This window comes from Pelecanus crispus, chromosome 4, assembly GCF_030463565.1.
Source record: "Pelecanus crispus isolate bPelCri1 chromosome 4, bPelCri1.pri, whole genome shotgun sequence".
NCBI classification, from domain to species: domain Eukaryota; kingdom Metazoa; phylum Chordata; class Aves; order Pelecaniformes; family Pelecanidae; genus Pelecanus; species Pelecanus crispus.
The window spans coordinates 6,148,510-6,171,583 of NC_134646.1; the positions used below are offsets into that span (position 1 = coordinate 6,148,510).

At 37.5% G+C, this 23,074-nt stretch overlaps 1 protein-coding gene across 1 annotated transcript; it reads left to right on the top strand.

The window, feature by feature from the left end:
* Window positions 1-423: 423 nt before the first annotated feature.
* On the top strand, window positions 424-19,120 carry MYOZ2 (myozenin 2). The gene is made up of 5 exons (XM_009479211.2): window positions 424-499; window positions 6,131-6,300; window positions 9,575-9,704; window positions 11,455-11,638; window positions 18,889-19,120. Exons 1-5 carry the CDS (start codon window positions 424-426, stop codon window positions 19,118-19,120), a joined length of 792 nt encoding a protein of 263 aa, XP_009477486.1.
* Window positions 19,121-23,074: the final 3,954 nt, after the last annotated feature.

Genomic DNA, 23,074 nt, shown 5'->3' on the forward strand with positions numbered 1-23,074 from the left:
TCCTCAAATTCGTTAGTAGATTAAGAAATGTCAAAATGTAACATTTCTGAAATCATAAACCACGATGTAATTAAAATATTAGTTATTAATTTACATCTTTTAATATAATGTGTAGATGTGAGAAGGCCTAGACCACTGACACTGATTTTGCTACAGAATTTATGTAGCCAACTCAAAGTCCATTCCTTCGAATTTTCTACCCATCCGAACATGACCTAGCACCTGTCTGCAAGCAAGAACTGCCAGTGCATTTTGCACCATTAGAAGTGCAGTATTTCTAAATCAGAAATAACTAACTTCACTATTCAGCCATTCTAAACAGGCTATTAGAAATTAAAGTTGGCTGAATTGTGCGAGCTGGCTCAACAATGTAAAAATGTGTTGTTTTTTTTCAGCAAGGAAAAATCGTATCAGAAAATCACAATGTTATCACATTCTGCCATGGTCAAAGAGAGGAAACAACAAGCATCAGCCATTATGGATGAAATACACAGAAATGGTATAGCGCTGAACCCAGCTTACTGTATATGCAATGTCCTCTAGCCCTCCCTAATACATTTTTTTAATCATAGAGTTTAACTCTCTTACAGCTTTGTCTCTGGGTGTTTTGCCATAAATAATCTTGTGGGAGTATCATGCTGCCTATGGTAACTAATCCTTTTGTAGTTGCCTCTTTTCATTTGAAAGCTATTTTCAGATGAACAACTGCTGTGGAGGAATGAAGTAATCTAACAGCTGATGTACATTCTGCTAGGATAGCCTTTCAGAATATTATTTGGGGATAATAACATGACTTAAATCCATTTCAAAAGGCTATCATCTAAGAAACATGATGATGTGTACCCTCTTTTTTTGCTATATGAATGATAAAAAATTTTGAAACAAATGTTTACATCTCTGTTCCTTCCTCTCAAACTTTATCTTTGTAACTAACAAATTTTACTAGCATTTGGCAATTCTCTCTAATGCACAGCCGCCAATTAATCTTATATGGAGAAATCTTCTGTTGTTGCACTGATGAGAATGCAGACACTTATGAGAAGGTAGTTTGGGTAATGGCTTTAAACTGCAAGAGAGTAGATTTAGATTAGATACAAGGAAGAAATTCTTCACTATGAGGGGGTGAGGCACTGGAACAGGTTGCCCGGAGAACCTGTGGATGCCCCATCCCTGGAAGCGTTCAAGGCCAGGTGGGATGGAGCTTTGAGCAACCTGGCCTAGTGGAAGGTGTCCCTGCCCATGGCAGGGGGAGAGGAGCTAGGTGATCTTTAAGGTCCCTTCCAACCCAAACCATTCCATGATTCTATGATGCTATGATTTTTCTAAAACAGCTTCTTAAAATTACGCTTCTAGTGTGACACCTTAAGAAGCAATTAACTCAGTTAGGAATACAAATTTGCTTGGCTTTCATTAGGTATGGGCTGGATGCTTTTGGAGATCCTTCCAATCCTCCCCCATGAAGCCTTTTTTACCATCTATGTAAAAGTGATAAGCACCCCACAAGCCTCACTAAAAAAACAGGGAGCTCCATTAATATTTAGAATTTATGAAGATTATACCACTCACAGAGGATAAAACACTGAACATTAAATTCCAATATTGAAAATTTTTCTTGTGGGCTTTTGCTCCAAAGAATTTAGGGATGGTTTCTGTACTCACTCACTGACCATTGTGATTGCAGGAAGAGTAGGATAAGCAACATAAGGTTTTTAGAAAAAGAAGTTACGAGTTTCAGTGCCTGGTCCTAGTCCTTCTTATATTTCCATAGTCTTTTTCTGTAATTTCTATTCCTAAGCAAATACCTCTTTCCTCTTTCCATTCTCCACTGAACACACACTTAACTTGGAAAGCCAGTCTGCCCTTACAGATTTCATTACAACTCCAGGGTTTTTTTTGTATTGTAAACCCAAGTACTGTATGTGCCTGAAATATCAGCTATCAGCTCTTCAGGGCAAAAAAAAAGGTCTTTCATATATTTGTTTGGAACCAGGCACTTCACATGGTAAATGTTGCTACTATTCATAGCAATACTAATAAATCTACCATACAGTCCTTGAAACCATTGGAGTTATTGGATAATCTGTGCTGATGCTTGGCATTTGCCTCACATAATCTGTCCTTTTTATTATTTACGCATTATCAGATTTGCTGTCAAGTTTAGATTCATACGCATAGATATGACAGCTTATCCTACAAGATATGCTGTAATATGTGGCCACTGAAGGCAATACTAACTCTTTAAGTGTATATTCCACTTTTGCATCTTCTTTGGATGCCTGGGATATTTAATGTTAAAAAAAATATGAAATTTCATGAAATGGGTGTGATAAGAGTCTGAAATTTATAACTGTACAGGCTCAGTGAAACCAGTTAAGAAACAGAAGGACAATCAAAGCTGAATCACACAAAGCATACACTAGTTCTTTGGGACCAAATCTGAACAATTCTTGGAAAAATCAAGGAGAAATATGGTTTTTAAATTACTAAATTCAGCTCTAATAACGTTTGACATTTTATTTTCCCCTTAATTGTTGACTGAACAAGCTTAACCTGAGATCTGGAGGGTGAACTGCTGTCTTCCTGGGTTTTGCATCGGTATTAGTAACAAAGGTCCTGCACCTGGTAATTACGTACAAATTAAACGTACTGTTTCAGCCCGTCTCACAGACCCGTGAAACTCCCCACTGTTAACAGAGGTAAACAGTAACAGAAGATTCTGTAGCGCAAGCCCCAGTAGCCTGGAATGACACACAGAAAGCATAACTACTGCATTTTTCTTTCAGCCCCTTTGTATTATAATGCTTTCAGGTAAACAAATTCCTTGTTAAAAGATTTTCATAGCAGAAAATGTTGTTGATAAGATATAAAATCAGCCAAGTTTTTATGAGTGTCTCAAAGATTACCAACCTCTGGGCAAGACTGTTAATGACTGAAAGTCCACATCTCCTGTTGGCTTGTGGGACATGACTTTGTGTTTTAGAGAAGTTCGACACATCACAAAATGCTGCAGGAATAAACACTAACTGTAAATGCTCTTATGGTCTCAGAAGAGAGAGACTGTAGTAGTAAATCAGCGTGTGGATGTAGTGATCTCCCCAACCTCTTGGTTCTTTACTGGCAGACTTGGACTAATCATAACATTTCTAAGGCTACTTGGTAGAGCTAAACATGTCTGTAAATACATATGTTTAGGGAAGCCCTTGGAGTTCATCAGGTTAGCTTTCAGTTACAGTTAAATCTCATGTCCAGTTCTATACTACTTCTTAAACGCATTCTTCAGTAGCTACCTGATTATGTTTCATGATATAGTTAAAAAAAAATCTTATGTCTGATACAACAACAAATATACTATCTGATATTCTTTATTAAAATTTATAATCCAGATTAAGGTATTTAGAAGATTGTAAACTGAAGGATTAAAGGGGGATTGGGCAGTGAATGCAGGAGGAACTATATAAATCATATTTATATACAGTCTGTTATGATTTTAAGCACAGGACAGGAAGGACTTGACGGGAACAAATTAAGAAATGAAGCTAAAAGGTTAAGATTAGGATTAAACTGTGAATTAAACTTCCACTATTAATTTTCAATGTCCATTTATGACATTGATGTTCTCTTTCTATCATCCTCTAAATGTCCTCCTTTTCCCAATCTTTATCACCTTTTCTGCACCAACACTGAAACAATCCCTAGACACATCATAAAACTAGACAGATGATTAGATTTTAGTTGGCAAGGGATTCAAGTGAACTTCACACTTATGTTTTTGGGATGCTGCCTGGATACACAATAGTACACAACTGTGGGTTACAAAGTACCTTGGAGCCTTCAGTTAACATTAACAAGAACAGTACATATGTAAGGGAACAGCAAGGCCCAAAATAGTTAACATCCAGCGTGTCCCAGAATACTGAGTGGTTTGGACAGAGATCTGCAATCACCTCAGCACCTCAGTCTCTGAGGATGGACATACTACCCACTCTGTGTGCAATAAAGAAAAGCGTTTTCTATGTGAAAATGTTGCTGACTTGAGGGGTAATTTCTTACTAATATAAAACCATCCAACAGTCCATACCCCTGGAGTAATCGTAAGAAATGACAAAATCAAAATATGATTTGTGGATCTAAATTTCAGGCCACAGGCCAGTAACTACTGTGCTTATCTCAACCACAGAGCCAAAAAACCACCACTATCTGTCACTGATATGGCTACACTGGGCAAGCTGAGTCATTTTCTTCCACGTTAAGAACTCTCTGTTTTGTAGTTACCTCTTAAATAACAGGAGGGTGTTAGGATTCTTTGTGCATACTATTTTTAAAGCAGAAGTGCATGCTCTGGCCCATGGTACAGTTAGCTTGCTCTTGCTCCGGTTAAATCTATTGCAAACATTCAATTGAAATCCGTAGGAACAGCAGTGGATCAACAGTGATGCACTCCAGGGCCCACAGACTTGTTTGATTTACTACATGGAAAACTCTTGTCTATACAGCTTTGGCTAAATATTTAATATACCTGTCTCAATTAAGTTTTCCTAAACGTCAGCAAATCACACTTATGTTTTTCCAACATAAAGTTACTAGGAGACATATGCCATGTTGAACATTCCATTTACTCAAAATGAAGCTCTGCGTATGCAATATTAACTTTGACATTAGGTACCTTCTGCAGCTAATTAATCTGTAATGTTAATTTTAAACTGGGTGTCCTGTGTGCTTACTCTGGAAGCAAGATACAGCGTCTTACATATAATTTGCTTTCATTTAATTTTAATGCATTAAAATATATGTCAAAGTTCAGAATTTTAAATCCTGTAGACCATAAGAACATGTAAAGAATAGAATGTCTTATTATCAAAGAAATAACAGAATGTGACTTTAAGTAAGTGGATCAAAGAAACAGACAAGACCATTGATATCATCCTCAAAGCACACTGCATCTTCCTATTTTTCTTCCTGAAGTTTATGAACAACTGAGAACAATTTCAATTAATAAAATGATAAAGTAAGTGGCAATAGGAATTATTTTCTTTAAAATTCTGGTTTTACTATGCGATCCAATTATTGTTATATTTGTTAAATTCTACAACCTTCTAAGCAGAAATAAATTACAGTTTGTTCAGTGTTGAAGTTACTGTAGTCTAAGGTTTAAGCTTTATCTATACGTTGAGGACATCTAGTGAAAGAGTTCACTTACTAAGCAACAGCTTGCTCATAGCCACCGGTATCCCAGTTTCCAGAACATTACCACAAAGATGACCAGTAGAGTTTCTGATATTCAGAGTTCTCCATTTACAGTCCAAATTGATCTCCCCTTCCACTGCTTATGCATTTTCATTTTCAAATGGCCCAGGAGGTCACTGAAGACAAAGAAGGAATTTTTCCCAAGCAGTGAATAAAGTAACATTGCACTTAGTACTTCAGTTTCCTCTTAGAGAGAATTAAAAAGAAAATGTTCTGAATATATCAGTTCCTAGAAGCATTTTGTAATTCTTCATTAGGGCTCTCATTTTCAACACCTTGAGCTTTATTTTGAAAGCTCTTTAAAAATAGTTAAAAAATACTATTTAATACAGACTTCCGAATGCAAACTTTTCTTAAAGTGCAAAACATGCTCTGGATTTTGAAAGCAAGCAGAATATTAAAGAAAAATTGAAAAAAAATGTTTATAAGCAATAAGAAACTGGTAGGTACGTTTAAAAGGGGTTACTTACTCATCTCTCCAATGCAGGGCCCACAAAGCTAACTGAAGATTTGATGTGGGAACACTGGGGTCAGATGGAATTTTGTTCCTTGTTTCAGCAGAAGCCAGTTTTTACCAGTCTGCTATTAAGATGGTGTGTAGGACATTATAGATCTGATTTTGATAACGGCTGAATGCCATTCAGATGAAGTAAATTTGGAGCTTGATGTGCTTAGCATCTTCAAAAAAACAGGTTTGTGGTGTTCCATACTCTGCTCCAAAATTTTGGAAGAATGATTAATTTCACTAACACTGTATGAAGCTATGTCATGTGTTAGATAAGTTGTTGGATGTGTTGTTAGATATGTTGTTGGATTTCAAGTGTAGGGTATGCAATATCAGGCATTTAAGAAAAACAGAGGTATGTATTTATCCATTGTATTGCAGTCTCACCCAGCTTAAACCTTGGAAAAAAGGTCAGCACCCCCAGAGATATCATGGTAGAGGAACTATCAACACTCAGCAACAGAGGTGCAAGACTCTTCAAGAGACGTCAGCGGAGATCTGACAAATACACATATGAAAACTATCATTATGTAGCAAACAAGCCAAGAAATGTGAGTATTTTGTAATAACTTATTAATGAAACACAGTGAGACTAGCTTGGCGTTCCCTTGGTGATCATGATACACATTGTGCATGATTTATTTGTAGCTTCAGGAAGAATAATACTGTACTAGAATGAGGCTAACATGAAGTGAGCCATTTCTATTTTATTGAGCTCCTATAGACAAATAAAAAATCTGAAAGCCTTAATATGTAAGGACATCAGATTCAAATCATTCCCATTCAAATCTGATTCAGGTTACTAGTGATCAGAGTTCTCATCCTGTAACAATTGGCTCGTTGACTACTGAAAATTAACTAGTTAATGTGAAAATGAACTAGTTAATGATATTCAAAAGGTTGGAAGAAACAAGTCTGTTTCATGCAACCAGTATTTTTATTAAAATAGGTTGGTGGTCTCAACATGGTTCTCAGGCAGCAAAATGATTCCCACAACTGGCACTAACACAATTCTGGTCTGCCTGTCTCAACAGGGAGAAAAAGGATGGAGCTTGTCACTGACAGACAATTATTCTTTGAACTAGTCCTTCAGGAATTGGGTTAAAGCATTAGCGATACCCTGGGAATCCTCATGGCAGGAACTAAATGCAGCTGGCATTTGTCTCATATGTGGCCTTTGCAAAATATTTAAACCTTTTGCTTAACCTCTGAAAATAGGGACAACAACATTCATAAATTTTACCTAGCTCTCCAACATGCTGCGAGGTTTTAATTATTTGAACACGGATACTCTATACCCAGACTAATACAGCACACAAGCAGCCCCTCTAATTCCAGTATTGCATTAAATTCTGCTTCTCAGCTACATGTATGCATCCCCACTGATTTCAGATACAAAGATACGCGACTAAAGAAGCAGAATTTGTCCCGGTACTTTTAAGCTGCTTTGAAGACGAAAAGGAATACGTGCTACAGAAGTTAATTATTATCAATTAACCTAGGAAATATTTCTTGTGGAACAGCAATTCTCTTTCCCTGAAGCTTTTACAACTAATAATTGCATAGGTGGCGCTATGATTGTGTTTGCATCCAACCCCTACAGAATCCATACGAAGACTTTGACTCAATTCTTCTTTAATCTTCACTGGGGATAAGAAAAATAGTAAGAAAAATAGTAACTATAGGTAAGGTATTATTGTGATAATATAAAATTTGTATCGGTACAAACAGGAAACAATTAATTTATTAATCACAACAGCAAAGCACCAAAGGGCTTACTCATGTTATGTTCAATTTTACTAAAGAAAATACATACGCACTTGTAAATTAATCAGAAACAATAAAATGAATGTGATTTGTTCACTCTAAGGAAACATGTCTAATTGCATCTCAGAAGGAGGCTTTGGGAGCAGACAATAAAAGAGGTATTTGCAATTTACCATTGTCCATGCTAACCAAAATGTTGAGGAATCTCACAACAGAGAGGCTATTATTGGAGCTGAGTTCACTATTTCCAGTATCACAGCTGAAATCTCTAAAATACTTTTCTTCCCTTCTAGAAGAAGGAATTCACTATGCTTTGTTGACTGTAAAGGTAAATACATTTGTAATTCTGTGACCTTTACATTTCCCATACAAAAAAGTAACTTTACTTGGGAAGAAAATTATGCCTTAATATTCCATGACATAGAAGAAAAAATTTTACTTTTCTTTTTTTTATGGTGCAGATATTGCGAACTTCTTTGGTCACTTACTCAACAGAAATTAAACTACACAGGGATCAGATGGGATCATGTTTCAGTTTTGATAAATCTGCCTTTTTAAAATAAATCTGCACAAAAGAAATCCCATATAAAAAATCTGAATGACTTTACTGAACACCCAAAACTATTATTGAACACTATTATTTAGAAGCCCATCTATGAATACTGTCCCCAATTTCTCCCTCTATTGAGTATTAGAAGCTACACAGATAAATTCTGAGCACACCACCATCAATCTCGTCAGAATTTCTGTATCCAGTTCCATGCTTTTGCTATAGGGTCTGACAGGTCAGTTCCCCTCTAGCCTACCTCTTCCCACAAAAACACATAGAGTGCACATGCTGCACAGTCAGTATGACATCCTGACGTGAAAAAATTATGCCTCTCTGGTTTCGGTTCCCTTCCCTTAAATGCCTGTTTAGCCACCACTGGTATCATCTTCATCATCTTTATGATTCTGCCTGCCTAAATTAATCTTTCTAACATGCTTCAGGATGGCTAGAAAACATACTGCCCTGATCTTTTTTTTTTTGTTTCAAGTTTAAACAAGTATTTGTTTGCTTTCCTACTTTAAGAAACTCTTACTCTAAACCAGTCTATATTTAAATTGCCTTTAGCCTATGTGTCATAGCTAAAATAAGATACTGACTTCTTACGAGACTCTAATTCTATATTTATGCAACAATGATTAAGCCTTTGGATGTTTCCTTAGATCCGATGACCCGATAGGAGGGTGGAAAATAACAGCATATCACGAATCTCCAGAAAGTGTCCTGCACTGAAGTTCTTTCTACCACAAATAAAGGAAAACAAAATCCCAAACAAAAGCAATTCAACAAATGCAGTGAATTTGCAACTGATATGGGAAGAGACACTTTGAAGAATCAGTGCTTTGAAACTCAAATGGCTCAAACTTGCCAGCTTTCTTGAATCTCTGGGTAGCAAGAGTGCTCTGTCTGGCCACGTAACGGCGTCTAGTGATCCATGGGACGCATTTTATGGGCCCCCCTGCCAAAGTGACCAGATCTACTCTTTGCTGTGAACCACACAGCCCACATGCACAGGTAGATTTTGTGGTGATTGGTGTAAGCAGCAGATGGGATGAACTCTCTTCGTAGACTGCATACCAAGATTTAAATATCCAAAATTTAGGAAAAAGATCACACAACTCAGCTGGATGGTTATAAGGCTTTAGGAGTCTTGTTGACCTAGCTCACATCACCTCCAATCCTTTCAATAAAGCATTCACACACTTGTAATAGACATTTAAAATTGTGCTGGAATATCATTCTTAACACTGAAAAATTATTCTTTTTGCTTACATAGGCAATGTAAGAGGGTTGTGAAACTGTTTCATCTTCTGGCCAACAGGCAGAAAATCCTGGGGAGTGCTGCCTAGCAAACAGGGTACCAAACAGCAGGACAGCGTGCCTTCGGATGGTGTGCCCGGGATCTCAGATCTGGGCTCTCAACTGGAGTATGACTCCAACCCTCAACAGAGAATCACAAAGGGGGTTTTTTGCCTGTGCTGTCAATGATATTTATTTCTATTTGAATGCAGCGTGGAGAGCCCATACCGAGTGTTAGAATGGACGGCCTCAGTGTGGACGGAATTCCCCAGCATGCCCCAATGACACCTCCCAATACACCTGATCCCCGGAGCCCACCACACCCTGACAACATTGCCCCAGGTAATATATGAGTTTACAGACATTAAATATGTTTAGTTCTCATTTCACAGCAGAGGAAGGACCTCTTCATAAAACACCATCTTCAACAAGAATTTTTTAATGGACTTACTATTAGAAATCGACAAATCTGAGTCAGGTAACTAATCAGAATCTCACACAGAAGTGTTAAATGGTGCTCTTCAGTTGCTTCTGTTCATTTTTAAAGATTTGATATGCCTTTTGTACTACTTCTCCCTAAACTGAAAACATGCATTAATATCAAGAAAGACTGCTCCTATATTTACTGGTCTTATAAACATCGAGAAACAGATCCTCAGATTTAAAACCAGATTAATATATTGATTTTGCATTGCCAAACCTTTGTTTCTAATATGCAACAGACTGCTCAACAGTCTGAAAGTTATCCATTGTAGTTTAATTACCCATAAATGTAAATCTGAAGTCACTAGCTAGAAGTTTAGCTAGAAACCTTTACAGAGGAAAAAGGAATTTGCATCTGGCTGCATAAACTGTTCTTTTTTAAGTCCTTAACTGTGAGGGTACTGTTGTCTTTATTTAAAGCAGTGAGCTACAAGAATGCCTTATTTTGTATTCTTTAAAGCCCAGAGAAGGCTAATTTGTTTTAATTAATTTATTCAGTGATATAGCCCTTCTTCCTGTTTATGAATTATCCATGAGCAGACTGTGGTTTTTACAAATTCATTCTTTGTTCAGAATTACTCAATGCATGTTTTGTGCAGACCTTTTCCAGTCTATGTAAACTAGGTCAAGGCTACTCTGTTAGCGACTGCTAAGGCTCTGTGCATCCATTGGTCAAATACAATGCAAACAGAGGTAATTTCCATTGCTAAGACATGATAGAAATCTTCAAGCCTTTCTTCAGGCAAAAAAGGTCTGGCAAAAGAACTAGATAGTAAACCACAAGGGTTTTTTAAGTTTACAGAAGGAAACAGCATTAATTTAAAAAGATAGATGCAGCGGGAGGATAAAAGGGTAGAATAAATTTCCCTTGTTTTTCAAATAGATAGTGTAACTCATATAACTGGATAATCCCTTGCTGGTTTTAATTCTTCAAATTGTACATTAACGTCTGGCTTCCTCCCCCCCATTCATTCCCTCCCTTATTGTACTTGGCTTTAGAAGAAATCACACTGAATACGGAACTTTATTTATTTAGTAAAATTCTGATCAGAGCCTATTTCTCAGATGACTATGCAGAGAAAACAACTGATTTGTCACTTTTTCAGATGATGAAAAGGACGAGAGAACCAAGTAGGTAGGACATTTTAAAGCATCTAAGGCAGAGGCACAGACAAAAAACTCCACTATAATGGCGGTGATCCTAACTCCTTTTAATACTTTTGGAAAATTTCACCCAAAGACTATAGAATTATCTTAGTTTTAACCAAAAGTCTGTTTTTAAAATCTTTTTGTTAATTCAACCCAAGGGTTGTGTAGCTATAGTCTGTTTTCAAACAAATGCTTATAATGATAGAAACAAATTTATATAAAACTAAAATAAACTTAGCCTCAGAAGAGGGTGGAATACATTGAAGCAGTTATCTAAAAGGCTATGAATTCCCGCTGCCAGCTTTCTGTGTCTGTGTAGCTTTGGCCAGGTGACTTGTTTCGATTGTTCATTTTACCTAACTGTGAAATGATGGTATGTTACTTCCCACTTACAGAAGACGGTGGTAAGGAAGCAGAAAACGCAAAGTATTATTATGGTTTTGCCTTGATCGCCTTGCAGGATATTCTGGACCACTGAAAGAAATTCCTCCTGAAAAGTTCAACACTACTTCTGTGCCAAAGTATTATCAGTCTCCCTGGATAGAAGCCATTAGGGATGATCCAGAGCTGCTGGAAGCTTTATATCCTAAACTTTTTAAACCTGAAGCAAAGCCAGAACTTCCTGACTACAGGAGCTTTAACAGGTAATTCTGAATGGACACTGAATTTTACAGTGCAGAGAAAAATTACTATGAAATGAAATGTTTCCACCAGCTGTAAAAAAACCTACCACCTGTGTTTACAAATATATGCATAAACATGAACAGGCACACAGACTACAAGTGGCAAATGAGAGCATTAAGGAGGAAACTAGCCTCTCTCTAAAGTATGGACCCAAAATTAAATTGTAGAACCAGGAATGTAAGATGAATTGTTGAAAATACTGAAAGAAAGAAAGAAATAATCAGAATTCAGGGTACTCAATAAATGAGAATCATGGGTTACAGCAATGTTTCAAACTCCTTTCAGTATTTCTGTTGTTGCCTTCAGTAGGTACGGGATCGTGAGATCTATCAGGGAAACTCTCAGTCAAAACTTTGTTTGTAAGCTGTATAATGCAAACCACTCTTTTTTAAAAATACAACCCACGTGGCTTGTTTTTAGGCAACGGTAGTACAATGAACTTTATCCTTCAATCACTCCCTCACACCAAATAGTTAGCCGATTGCGTATTTTATTGCATTTAACACTTCTTATATCTTCGACAACCTTCAGTAACAAACTAACAGATAAAACATTACAGACCTAAAAAACATTTAAAGTAGAATGGGATCTGAGAGTGAAGTTATTTACATAGTAACTGGTATACTAGTATCTAGTAAGGCTTTCAGTGGAACTTCTAGATAATGGACAATATTGGGTTTTGAGCTATTTTGAAAGTTTTAAAACACATTCTTACTTATGTCTTTTGCTTTCATTCATACCATTCACACTATCTTTATTTATTGAAGTTATGGACAATTTTTCCCTAAATAACTCCTGCTGAGTTCCAGACAGCTGAGCCAAACCAAAACTCTTCCTCAAAACGCCAGACAGCGATCTATTGAAAAAGAAAATGGCTCATGGCAATATAAACTTAGAGGAAAATACCACAAACATCACTTGTGTTCCTGCCATTGAGGTGGGCCTCAACTATGAGTGCAAGGACTGAAAAATTACGCAATTCAACATCACAACTGGCACTGCAGACACTACACTAATTCTGATTTCCTAAGAGCAATATACATCACCATGTTAATAATTAAGTCTGTGTGGCACACACTTCTCAGCAGACAAAATAGCAAATGGAAGTCAGAGAGATGTGCCACAGCTGCTAACATTGGAACAGTAACAGCACAGTTTATGCACTATGGTTATTGTAACCAAAAAAAAAAACCAAAACCACCTACCAACAAAAAAATGCCAAAGATATATACATACATGGAATAGAGACAGAATTAGTTCTCCCTCTCACAAGAGAGATTCTGAGTTCAGCATGTGAGTCCTTACTGTGAAAGGGCAGCATCAGACAGGGCACAGAGGCCCCATTAATAGGGATATGTGTCTTGAGATGGTATCTGATGGCTTCTTTGTGGATTTTTAGCTGCTCTGTGGTCCCATATTCTGTTAGTTGTCCTCTTTACAACACTAACTGTTTGGATTTCTTTCTATGAGGACTTTCTCTATGTACGACATGGCAGAACTGTGGCTCACCACAGTCTGAATTTCTTGAACATATGTACATTCATATAAGGGAAAGGTCAATATTCTCCCTTGTAACTGCCATAAAAACCTAAAACCTGGCACATAAATCCAGATCCAGACTGTGAAATTGGTAAATTCAAAACATAAGGCATATAAATATAATCCACCACAACTCTCCTTCTCATGGAAAAAAATCCACATCCAGAAGAATGTAAAAGGATGCCTGGTGGACCTAGAAAAGCTGTTACATACAGTATACTCAGATTTATGTTTTCTAGCAAGAAGGAGTAGATGCAAAAAGAAACTGGGAATTTGCAAAATTGAAATTCAAGATACTAGCCTCTTGGAGAGGATGTTACAGCCATGACTTAGGTGTCTACACTCCTAAAAATGCACAGGAGAGTGGGGTGTCTGATTATGGGATTCAAAATAGGCAGCACACTGCATGCCAAGCTAACCAACAGAAAACATTACAGCGAAGGCTAGATGTGACTTAAATGGCTCTTTTGCTAAGGCCATCAGCACCTAATTCTGTCTGCCTGTCTTCAGGGCAGGGCTAGATTAGGGTCTTCCTTTCCAAAAACAGAGCAGGGGTTACATGTATTCTTTTAAAATGCGTACAGACAATAAGGTTAATTTCTTGGGAAAGAACATTTTCATAGAATGTCGCCAGCCTGGATTTATTTCTACAGGAATGTCAAACTCTGAGTAGAGGTCTAACAACCTGGTTTCTGGCTCTTCCACGGAAGAGGTGGGAACACTCTTCATTTCCCTTATTAAGATCTGTGCCATAGTACAGAAAACAATAAACCTCTTTGGGCTAGAGGGAGTAAACATCTTTCTCTAGCTGAACAATATAGAAACTCACTTGGGGAAAGAGAAACCTGGGTCTACATCCGAGTTCCCAGATCTTTCAATGCACTTTCTTTAATTACTGCTTACAGTAAATTAAACAAACAGACTGAGGAACAGAAAACAGGACCTATACTTCTCTGCTATTAGGTGTGTGGCCTGATGTCTAGGCTAAGAGTCCTACTCTGTCTAATCCTTCTGTCTAATTTTTTATTTCTGGGTAGCATTTTTGCTGGAATACGATATATAAGCAGTTATGTCCACTCTTACAAAGAGATGTCCTCAGACTGAAGAGAATCCAAATCTCTTGCAGAACAGCTCCAGTCACAGACATACTAACTATTATCTGACACAGAGGTTCAACACTAACAGCCATGGATTTTGAGTGAAACTGCCATGATGTGCTATGTTGCTCAAAGTTTGCTGCAGTAACATATTATGTGTGTTTTCAAGCATGGAAGTTTAGGCAAAAGATTATTAGAGAATCACAGGTGAACTTTGGTGTAAGATAGGCGCAGCCGCCAGTATAGCTAAGATAAAGGCAGATCTGAGCATTTGTATAAGGAAAACATTAGGCATCTCAGGAATTTAGCAGCCTATGGGCTTTGCGCCTAAGGTGAGCTATCTCTCTGGACTTCTGTGTCTGGGTCCTACTAAGTTATTCTGTGCATCTAGGTCACAGCATCTTTGACTTCTTTAATTGCAGTCTTGGAGAGAAAGCAAATGATACTGTATGAAACAAAGTGTAATATAATGGCACCATTTTGTTATCAGTCAGGGTATCATTCATCGCTTTCTGTCACGCTTCATCATTTAATATAGTGCCATTATGTTTGTTCTCCTGCAAAACACTGGTACAGTCATCATTAGTCAGGAGGGGGTGTGGTTAGCAGTAAATGTGATGCACAGGACTCCCAAAGAAAATAGGCCTGAGATTCTTTCCAGTTCATTCAGCAGTATCTGTTAAAATGGTGCTCAGACTTTACAGGCCATATTCAGGTTCCTTTCAGCTTTCCTTTCCTTGTTACACAACAAACTGTAAAAGCAACACTTTAGCAGCTAGGGATGTCTGATGTGTTGGAACAGAAGCACACATGCACGGTTTAAACGTATATTCAGCACAAACCAGCATTCAGTTTTTTTTTTTTCTTCCACCACCAGCAACGAAGAGGTGACTCTGGACCCTGTAGCAGTGCAATTTTTGTAATAGTAGCAGAATCAAAACTAAGGAATTCATAGATGTCTAGTATGCATTTTATGCTGCAGGGATCTTGCAATGCTGGCAGCTCAATCAAGGAAGAAGCAGTGGCAGAAAATATCAAGCACTTTTACCTTCTGAGGCAGGGCTTTCTGTGAGGCAGCCAGTAATGGTTTAATAGAACATAGCACTAGACAGAGTGCATGATCAGAGAAATTGGGTTCTGAGGATCTCTGAATAGACCGTTCAGACCAGGCTACCCTTCCTCCTCCTGGATGAAAACTAATCTGCGCTAGCAGAGAAATGCTGTAGAACAGAGCCACGCCATCTGATTTCTCTTGGAGATTAATTCCTATTAGGATTGAAGAACTATTTACTGGTGAAAAGTCTTCTTGCCTCTTTTACCAGTGTAATCACCTGTGGGAAAGACAGCGTCAATCTACATTTGTTCAGGAGTTTGTAATACTAGTTAAATTAGCGCCTTTATTCCATCTGCTTTCTCGGAGCTGGATAAAATGTCAAAGGTAGGGTTATGAGTAAGATACAAAGCACGACATCTTACTCACATAAGACAAGCAAGTCTGACTAGTTCTGCCTCTCCTACCAGATAAATTCTTGCTCAGCTTTCTCAATTCCCAAAGACTACTGTTTCAAAAACACTACAGGAATCCAGTCCATCTGGACTGGGCTCTGTTTTTATTGATTAATGCATTCTGAACTCTATTGTAAAAATGCTGAGATCCAGAGCCTCAAAGGAATTTTGGGTGCTAACTTGATGTGAGATTAGTGGAAGCTGGGTGCTTAGCCAGATCCTTAGCACCTAAATACCTCTGTGAAATTGGCATTAGCTCTTGCACTAAGCTACCATGAAGCTCTGAGCATTTTGCAGGGTCAGGTTCTTTGCTCCTGTGCCTCTTTTTTGCACAGAATTAACAATAAGCAGAATGTTCTAAGAACAACCGTCCCATTTTAAAATGTGAAACTTACTCTTTTTGTAATTATGCAATTGACGGTGCTAATCCAATACAGTTAAAACATTTCTTCAGACTTCCCCAAATAATCAACTACAAGTTGTCTCCTATGTTGAGACAATATAATGTTCAGTAAGAAAGACTGCAGGGATAAAAAAAAAAGAAGCCTTGCTAAAACAACAGCTAAAAATAAACGTGGTTGTGCCTGCTTTGTTAAATCATACACCTACTTTTTAGGAATATGCAAAGTGAATATTAAACAATCTCTTACACTTCCTGGTGCCACTTCCTATGGCTCTGAACCAGCATTTCCGCCCTTATTATGAGCAATGACTACTAGAATTTTTTAGTCATGAGTTTTAGGCTTCTAGACAATGAATCAGAGCTCAAGTGATACAGTTGATGTGCACACAACACAGGTCATTACAACACAATGTTGTCAGACAAGTTATTGCTCACAAAAATATACTGCTGCTGTAAAGGAAAATCATCATCTATTAGCCAATTACTGTACTCTCCTTTACGTCGATCATCATGTGCTTCTGCCTAGCAGGCAGGAATGCATAATTCTCTGAGGCCAGACTTTGTATAGGAACTACATGGGGGTTTTTCCCACAAAAGATACTTGAATTTCCACAGAACACCCTCCTGTTACAGAAACATGATGTATTTAAAACCCAAGAATACTACAAAGAGGAAGTTTGACACTACAGAATAGTTCTGCATTTTATACAGCTATTACTGTTCTGCTCATATTGATTATCCCTTTGATTTACATATTGATGAGAATGAAATATTACAACAATGTGAGAACGTGTATCTTAATTAGAGCAGCAATTAAAACAATCTTTATTACCCTGTAAGATGTAGATCACTACATTCACTCTGTGCCAATTACCAAGCAATTATTTTTAATCAGTATCATACGGTATCCAATTTGACATTGTGACCCAGAAGACAGTTTCACAAGAAAAGCTTGATACCACAGGCACTTTGTATAAAGAATTTCCTTTGACCTCAAGAGAGTTTAATGCCTGGACTGGCTGCTGCTGCAAAATCTTGTCTTATCTTCATCTGAAAAACATTTTTAGAGCTTAATCCAAAGCAGCGCTCTTCTCAGTAAGTGTCGTCCCCAGAACTTTCATGATTTTTTATATCTTACAGGATTGACCCTTTGGAGTTAACACCACCCCCTTCAACAAATGCTGCTCGTACCAAAACTCAGTGAATTATCTGGGTAATGACGCAGCAGTACCATTTCTTTTAGGTCAAGGATTCATTTTTCTGAATTAATCCCTCTTTTTTTTGTTTGTACTGAATTCTCCTTAGGTTTTGTTTTATCTATACTTATCTTGCTGAAAATCCTAGTCAGATCTTCAAATGATCTCTTTTCATTTCTGTTGGTATTAATTTCTCTGGGCTTCTGCTATAATACCTGGAGCCACTGGAAATATATACCAGCAGATCTGTTGTGTTGTATCAAACACACAAAACCTACCAAGGCTGGTGAAATTCCATTTCAACACAAATTCATTTTCGCATGCCACTATGTATCTAGCTTTGCAGAAATCAGGTGCTCATGTGTAGCTTAAACATCTCTTAACTGGCCAGAATATATCCCAGCAAAGTTATGCAGCTGATCAAAATGCAGGGCACATACAATAGTCTGTTTGGTCACATTTGCTTATACAAAGGAGTCTGGAAAAAGTGACAGAAAAACTCAGTGGTTTTTTTTTTTGCAGCCTAGAAACCTGCAAATATAGAAGAATCAGGGGAGGTATTTGGAAATACTGTTGTTTTAAAATATTTGCAAATGTATGTACCAGTCAGTTCCTGCTTAGTATTTCTTATCTTTTAGATTCTCAGGCTTATCGCCTGAGGGAACATTTACATTTGAATAACACAAAAAATACTGGCCGAAGACTAGGGGCCAATTTCAGCCAGTGTTTCATGGTTTAGTTACACAAACATTTTCTTCAGAAACAAAGCTGGTATAAGAAGTCCTCGCCCATTCCCCTCCCTTCCAGAGCGTGTTGTCTTTGGCTGTTCCTTTCTGCTTCACATTACGCTTTACTGCCTCCTCATTTGTATTGCTACAATTGTTTGAGTGTAATGATATAAACCAGATTGCTGAAATAATTTGGATTTTAAAACGCTCCTTTGTTTTGAAGAGTCTTTGTTTAACCCAGAAGAGACCCAAGTTTATAGCACAACCCATATACATTCTAACTGGTACAACAACATGGTGCTGAAATATAGCATAGTGGGAGGAAGAAGCAACTGGGGATAGGAGAAAATGGCGTGAGAACCCTGAACTAATTACCTGCTAGAGAGAATGTGTCGAACTATGTTTTCAGATTTATCAACTTATCACCAACAAAATAAGTTTAGTAACTGTGACTCACCAATGACAAGCTTTTCTTGCAACATCTTTTTCCCTCGGCTTTTCCATCCATTTGAATTTTGCAGAAGGCTGAAGGCTTTATCTAAGGGAAAATAAATCGGATCTTAAAGAGAATTTCCCAGGAAAACAATCCGAATCCTTTTCCCAAAAGCTTGAAAATGTAAACAAGAAATTGTACCAAATCTGTATCATTAAAATAGCTTCTGTTCTTTTCAGCTCCTGGGAGGAATAGAAAACAGGTATTTTTAAAATCACGTTTTACTTTTATTTCTCTAATATCTACAGAGTTGCCACTCCCTTTGGTGGTTTTGAGAGAGCATCAAAGCTGGTTAAATTCAAGGTACCAGATTTTAATCTACTGATGCTAAATGATCCCAGATTCATGATCCTTGCAAACCCTCTTGCTACCAGAAGATCCTTCAATAGGACTCCTAAAGGATGGACATCCGAGAATATTCCTGTAGTGTTCATTCAGCCTTCGGATTCCAACACCGTTCCAGAAACAGAGGACCTGTGAGAGAAGCTGCACTCTACATCATACAAAATGCTGCAAGCTGCACATCCATGTATTTTTGGTCCAAATATTACTATAGGCTACTGGCAAAATTTTTCCATGGCAGCTGGAATATAAGTAATAATGCCTGATGCAGTGTCTCTTTTCTGGCACCTAGTTTCATCTGTAAACATAATATAAATAAAGTAATTTGGCAAACGTGACTGAGAAACTTCCTATTTGTGTTTACATGTTTTTCTTTTACTTCAGCGAAAACTACAATATTTCTAAAATCTTTGCTTGTCATTTAAGAACAAGTGTACTAAGGAACAAAAATGACACTTACTATCAAGAGATCTGATTTGATAGGTATACTGATTATGGTAAAACAACCGAGCAATACAACAATTGCACCCCGAGTACTGCCTGCTCTAGATAAGCTCTGACAAATCGACCTTTTTTCCCATCCCTGCTTTCAGCCAAAATTAAGAATTTGGTCATTACTTCAATGACAGCAAGTTTAGCCCATTTTCCTCCTTTCTGACTGTTAGCTTTAATTACGGACATCAATATCCATGTCACCTGGGTTTGTTGACAGAAAATGCAGTAAACCTGGCAATGGCAAAGATTATGTAGTGGTATGAAAAATCCTGGATAAGTCTAGAATGTTTGTGTTAATCACAACTAAAAAACCCACCAATCACTGGTTATGTCAAACATACCAAATTAGTATCACTAACCTATGTGACCACAACTGCTTTTGTTACTAGAAAGAAATTTCATACACATTTTCCCCTACAGCCATAGTATATACTGGGACTTAAAAGCATGCGAGTTTTCTTGCTCTTGATACGCTGGCAAGCTCTGAAATTTTAGAAATACAAGTATCAGACTCTTAGTAAGCATCTGTAACTACACAGGGGGCAGGCAAAAGTCAGTAAGAGGGTGCTGGTTTTCAGTGTCATTTTTCAGGTTACAACTACATTCTAGTAAGAGGCAAGCATCTGTTTAATAATTGCTTGTTTCTAAATGCTTTTGTGTTTCAGAAGTATCCAACATCTGCAGGTTGGATATTCTAATACACAGTTTGGTTTGTATGTGTTCTGAAACAGGGAACTTCGCTTCAACCAACAGGCCACTCTCATATATCCTAGATGCTTCTCCAGGGCACTATGGTCTCTAAACATGCATGCAACATCCAAGAAGTTTCTGGGTATCTCACATACTAATTTTTTCTTTAAATCAGAGTATTCATAAAATTTTGCAAGCTCTATGGTAACATGTTAATCAAATTTTATCTCAAAATGAAACCCACAGAAGATGAGGATGGTAAGCAAATAAAATAATGTTTTTCCAGATATTTTCCTTATTAATGGTTCTAGTGGCATTGAGCTACAAAAGTGAGTATTTCAGAAAGAACCTCAACATCTGGAGAAAAGAATGGTAGAATGAGATTTAAAGTGGAAAGATCAACAAAAAGTTTTGCCTATATTTTTGTGGCTGAAACTTGTGTCTGCAAAAATGGTTTCCACATTTCAAATCTGGTTTCAAGGCAGGAAGTTGGCAAAGGAAATTCTGTCATCTATTTTCTTTAATTTACTTTGTCACACAAACTGCACAAACAAATGTACAGGCCCTGAACAAATTTATGAAAGAAAAAAAAAACCATCAACCTCATTGACTGAGAACACTTCCCTAACAAGGGATTAGTTTGGGGACCTTAACAGTGCACATTGTACAACAGTTACATGGACAACAACAAAAATAAGAATTCTTCAAGGCGAAAAATGCAAAGGCTAAAGAAAAAAACTATAGTGAGGAGCAATGCAAACAAGTTCTGGAGGAATTTCTTTTTTAGGAGCCAGCATAAGCATTCCTAAGCCTATTTGATCAGAAATAGGAGAAAATAGGTGCACAGCATATACACAGCAAGGACTGTGAAGAAGGGATACATCACTTTTATTGTATACTCTGTAAAAATAACCTATACATGCAGAGCATGCCACCTTGCTTCTTACACAACACACATAATGGTAACTTTAGTTTCCTATACATCTATGGATCCACTGGTGCAGAATGGGTTCAGGAGGCTTAAGAAGTTTGAGAAGTACTGAGCCTGCTATGCATGTGTTCAGTTGATGGTCCAAATAACCACATGAGATGTGGCTGGAAATTACCAACAGTCCTTAAGTCCTCAAATTCTGTCTGCGACTTCTGAAATGAGCTGTGTCACAGCGAAACTGGTTAGCTCTAATTCAACACTCAGCTACAGTTATCAGCTGCAGCAGAAGAGTAAGAACTCTGTGCCTCCTGCTTTCCCAGCTCTGCTACCACAGAGCTACAGATACACGAGTAAATCAGGTGTGCCCAGATCCCTCTTTTTGGAACCGAGGCCAGCTGTCAGAGAAGAGTCTGCAGCCGTACTATTCGATCTTCCCATACTGGGTGGCTTTTCGCAAACTACCTATTGGGAACAGGCCCTTGACCACGCTAAACTCTTGAACCATGCTTGGGAACTGTTTGGGAGAGCGTTAATTGGCAGAAGCTAGGACTGCGCAATGCGCTAAGTATTCAACAGCACAGAGGATCGGTGCCAGTGTCCGGGAATGTTCCCTGGCTGCATCAGCCTAGATGTAGCCTTATTGTGCAAGTCCCCACTGCAATAAACAAATCTCTCTGCCAAAAAACAACTCCTTTGCCACAAAGGAAGATCTCGTGGTAAGGTTGGGAATTCAGAGATTCTCTATTAACTTCAATGGGTTCTAGCACCTGCATTTATTTTGTGAGACATTTATATGGCACTTGAAACATATCCTATAACTAGAGGAAAGGCTAGCTTTGGGTAACTAATGACAAAGAACTTCAGAGATCAAGATTTGTATTAATTTTTGTAGATGAAGAGGTGGCTCTGAAGTGAGAGAATAAAGGTTTCTTTAGTTATAGGTCTGGAAAGATCAACAAATACGTATTTTTAAAATTTCAGTGGTGCTCCTAAAAGCTTCTTTTACCTGTAAGGAATACAGCTGAAAGGATAGATAAAATGGAAAAACACATGAGCAACAGCTTTACACAAACATAAACAAAGGTATACAGATATGGTAGAAAATGTGCTTATAACTTCAAGAACACTTTATCACAAGACACTCGTTATTTGCTTCCAAAAGAGAAAGGGACTGAAGGGTATGATGAAAAGGCAGAAATGTGGTGGGAGTAAATACATAGTTTAAAATGTCTAGAAGTCTTTGTTCCCAAAGTTTTTTTGGCCTCATTTTCATTTACATTAAGGTACCCATTGCAGCAGTATAAAGGGAACTTCAAAATACTTCAAAATTCATTTAAATGTTTTCACTAAAAAGTGGTGAATTGAGAAAATAGATCTGCTATTTCCCAATCTATACAAAATACTGTGATTACAGTATGTAAAAAAGAAATAAGTGATGTACACTTCTGAGTAGCTCCATGAATATAAGTTTTTTTTAAAGACATATGCACCTTAAAACTGTTTTGACATGAAAAGCCAGAGTTCATGGCCTGTACTATCTGCACTGTTGAGGATAAACTGATATCAGCAGTAATAGTCATCAGAAGGAGTTCATATTTTAACCCTATACAGTTATGGCCTGAAACTACGCTTACTGGTGTCACTTATGACATTCCTATTTCACATACTTTGGTCAGACTCATAAAAATTATGTATTCATATTTCACTTTACTTAGCTAAGCTAATAGGCCAAACTACCCTAACATTTAAGTCCTTCACTGACAGCACTGGAATAATTTCAGGAGTATTACATACAGTAGATGATCTGAAATTTGTGCTTGAATCCAGCAGGCCACAATCTCTCTGACACTGATTTCTGATGATGGGCTATTTGCTTATGTCTGGTATAGGTACCTTTGCATGAATGGGGTAATAAAAACCCCATATGGTCTCTCTCCCAATTTCAACAAAGAAAATGCAGCTGATTTGTTTTCTGG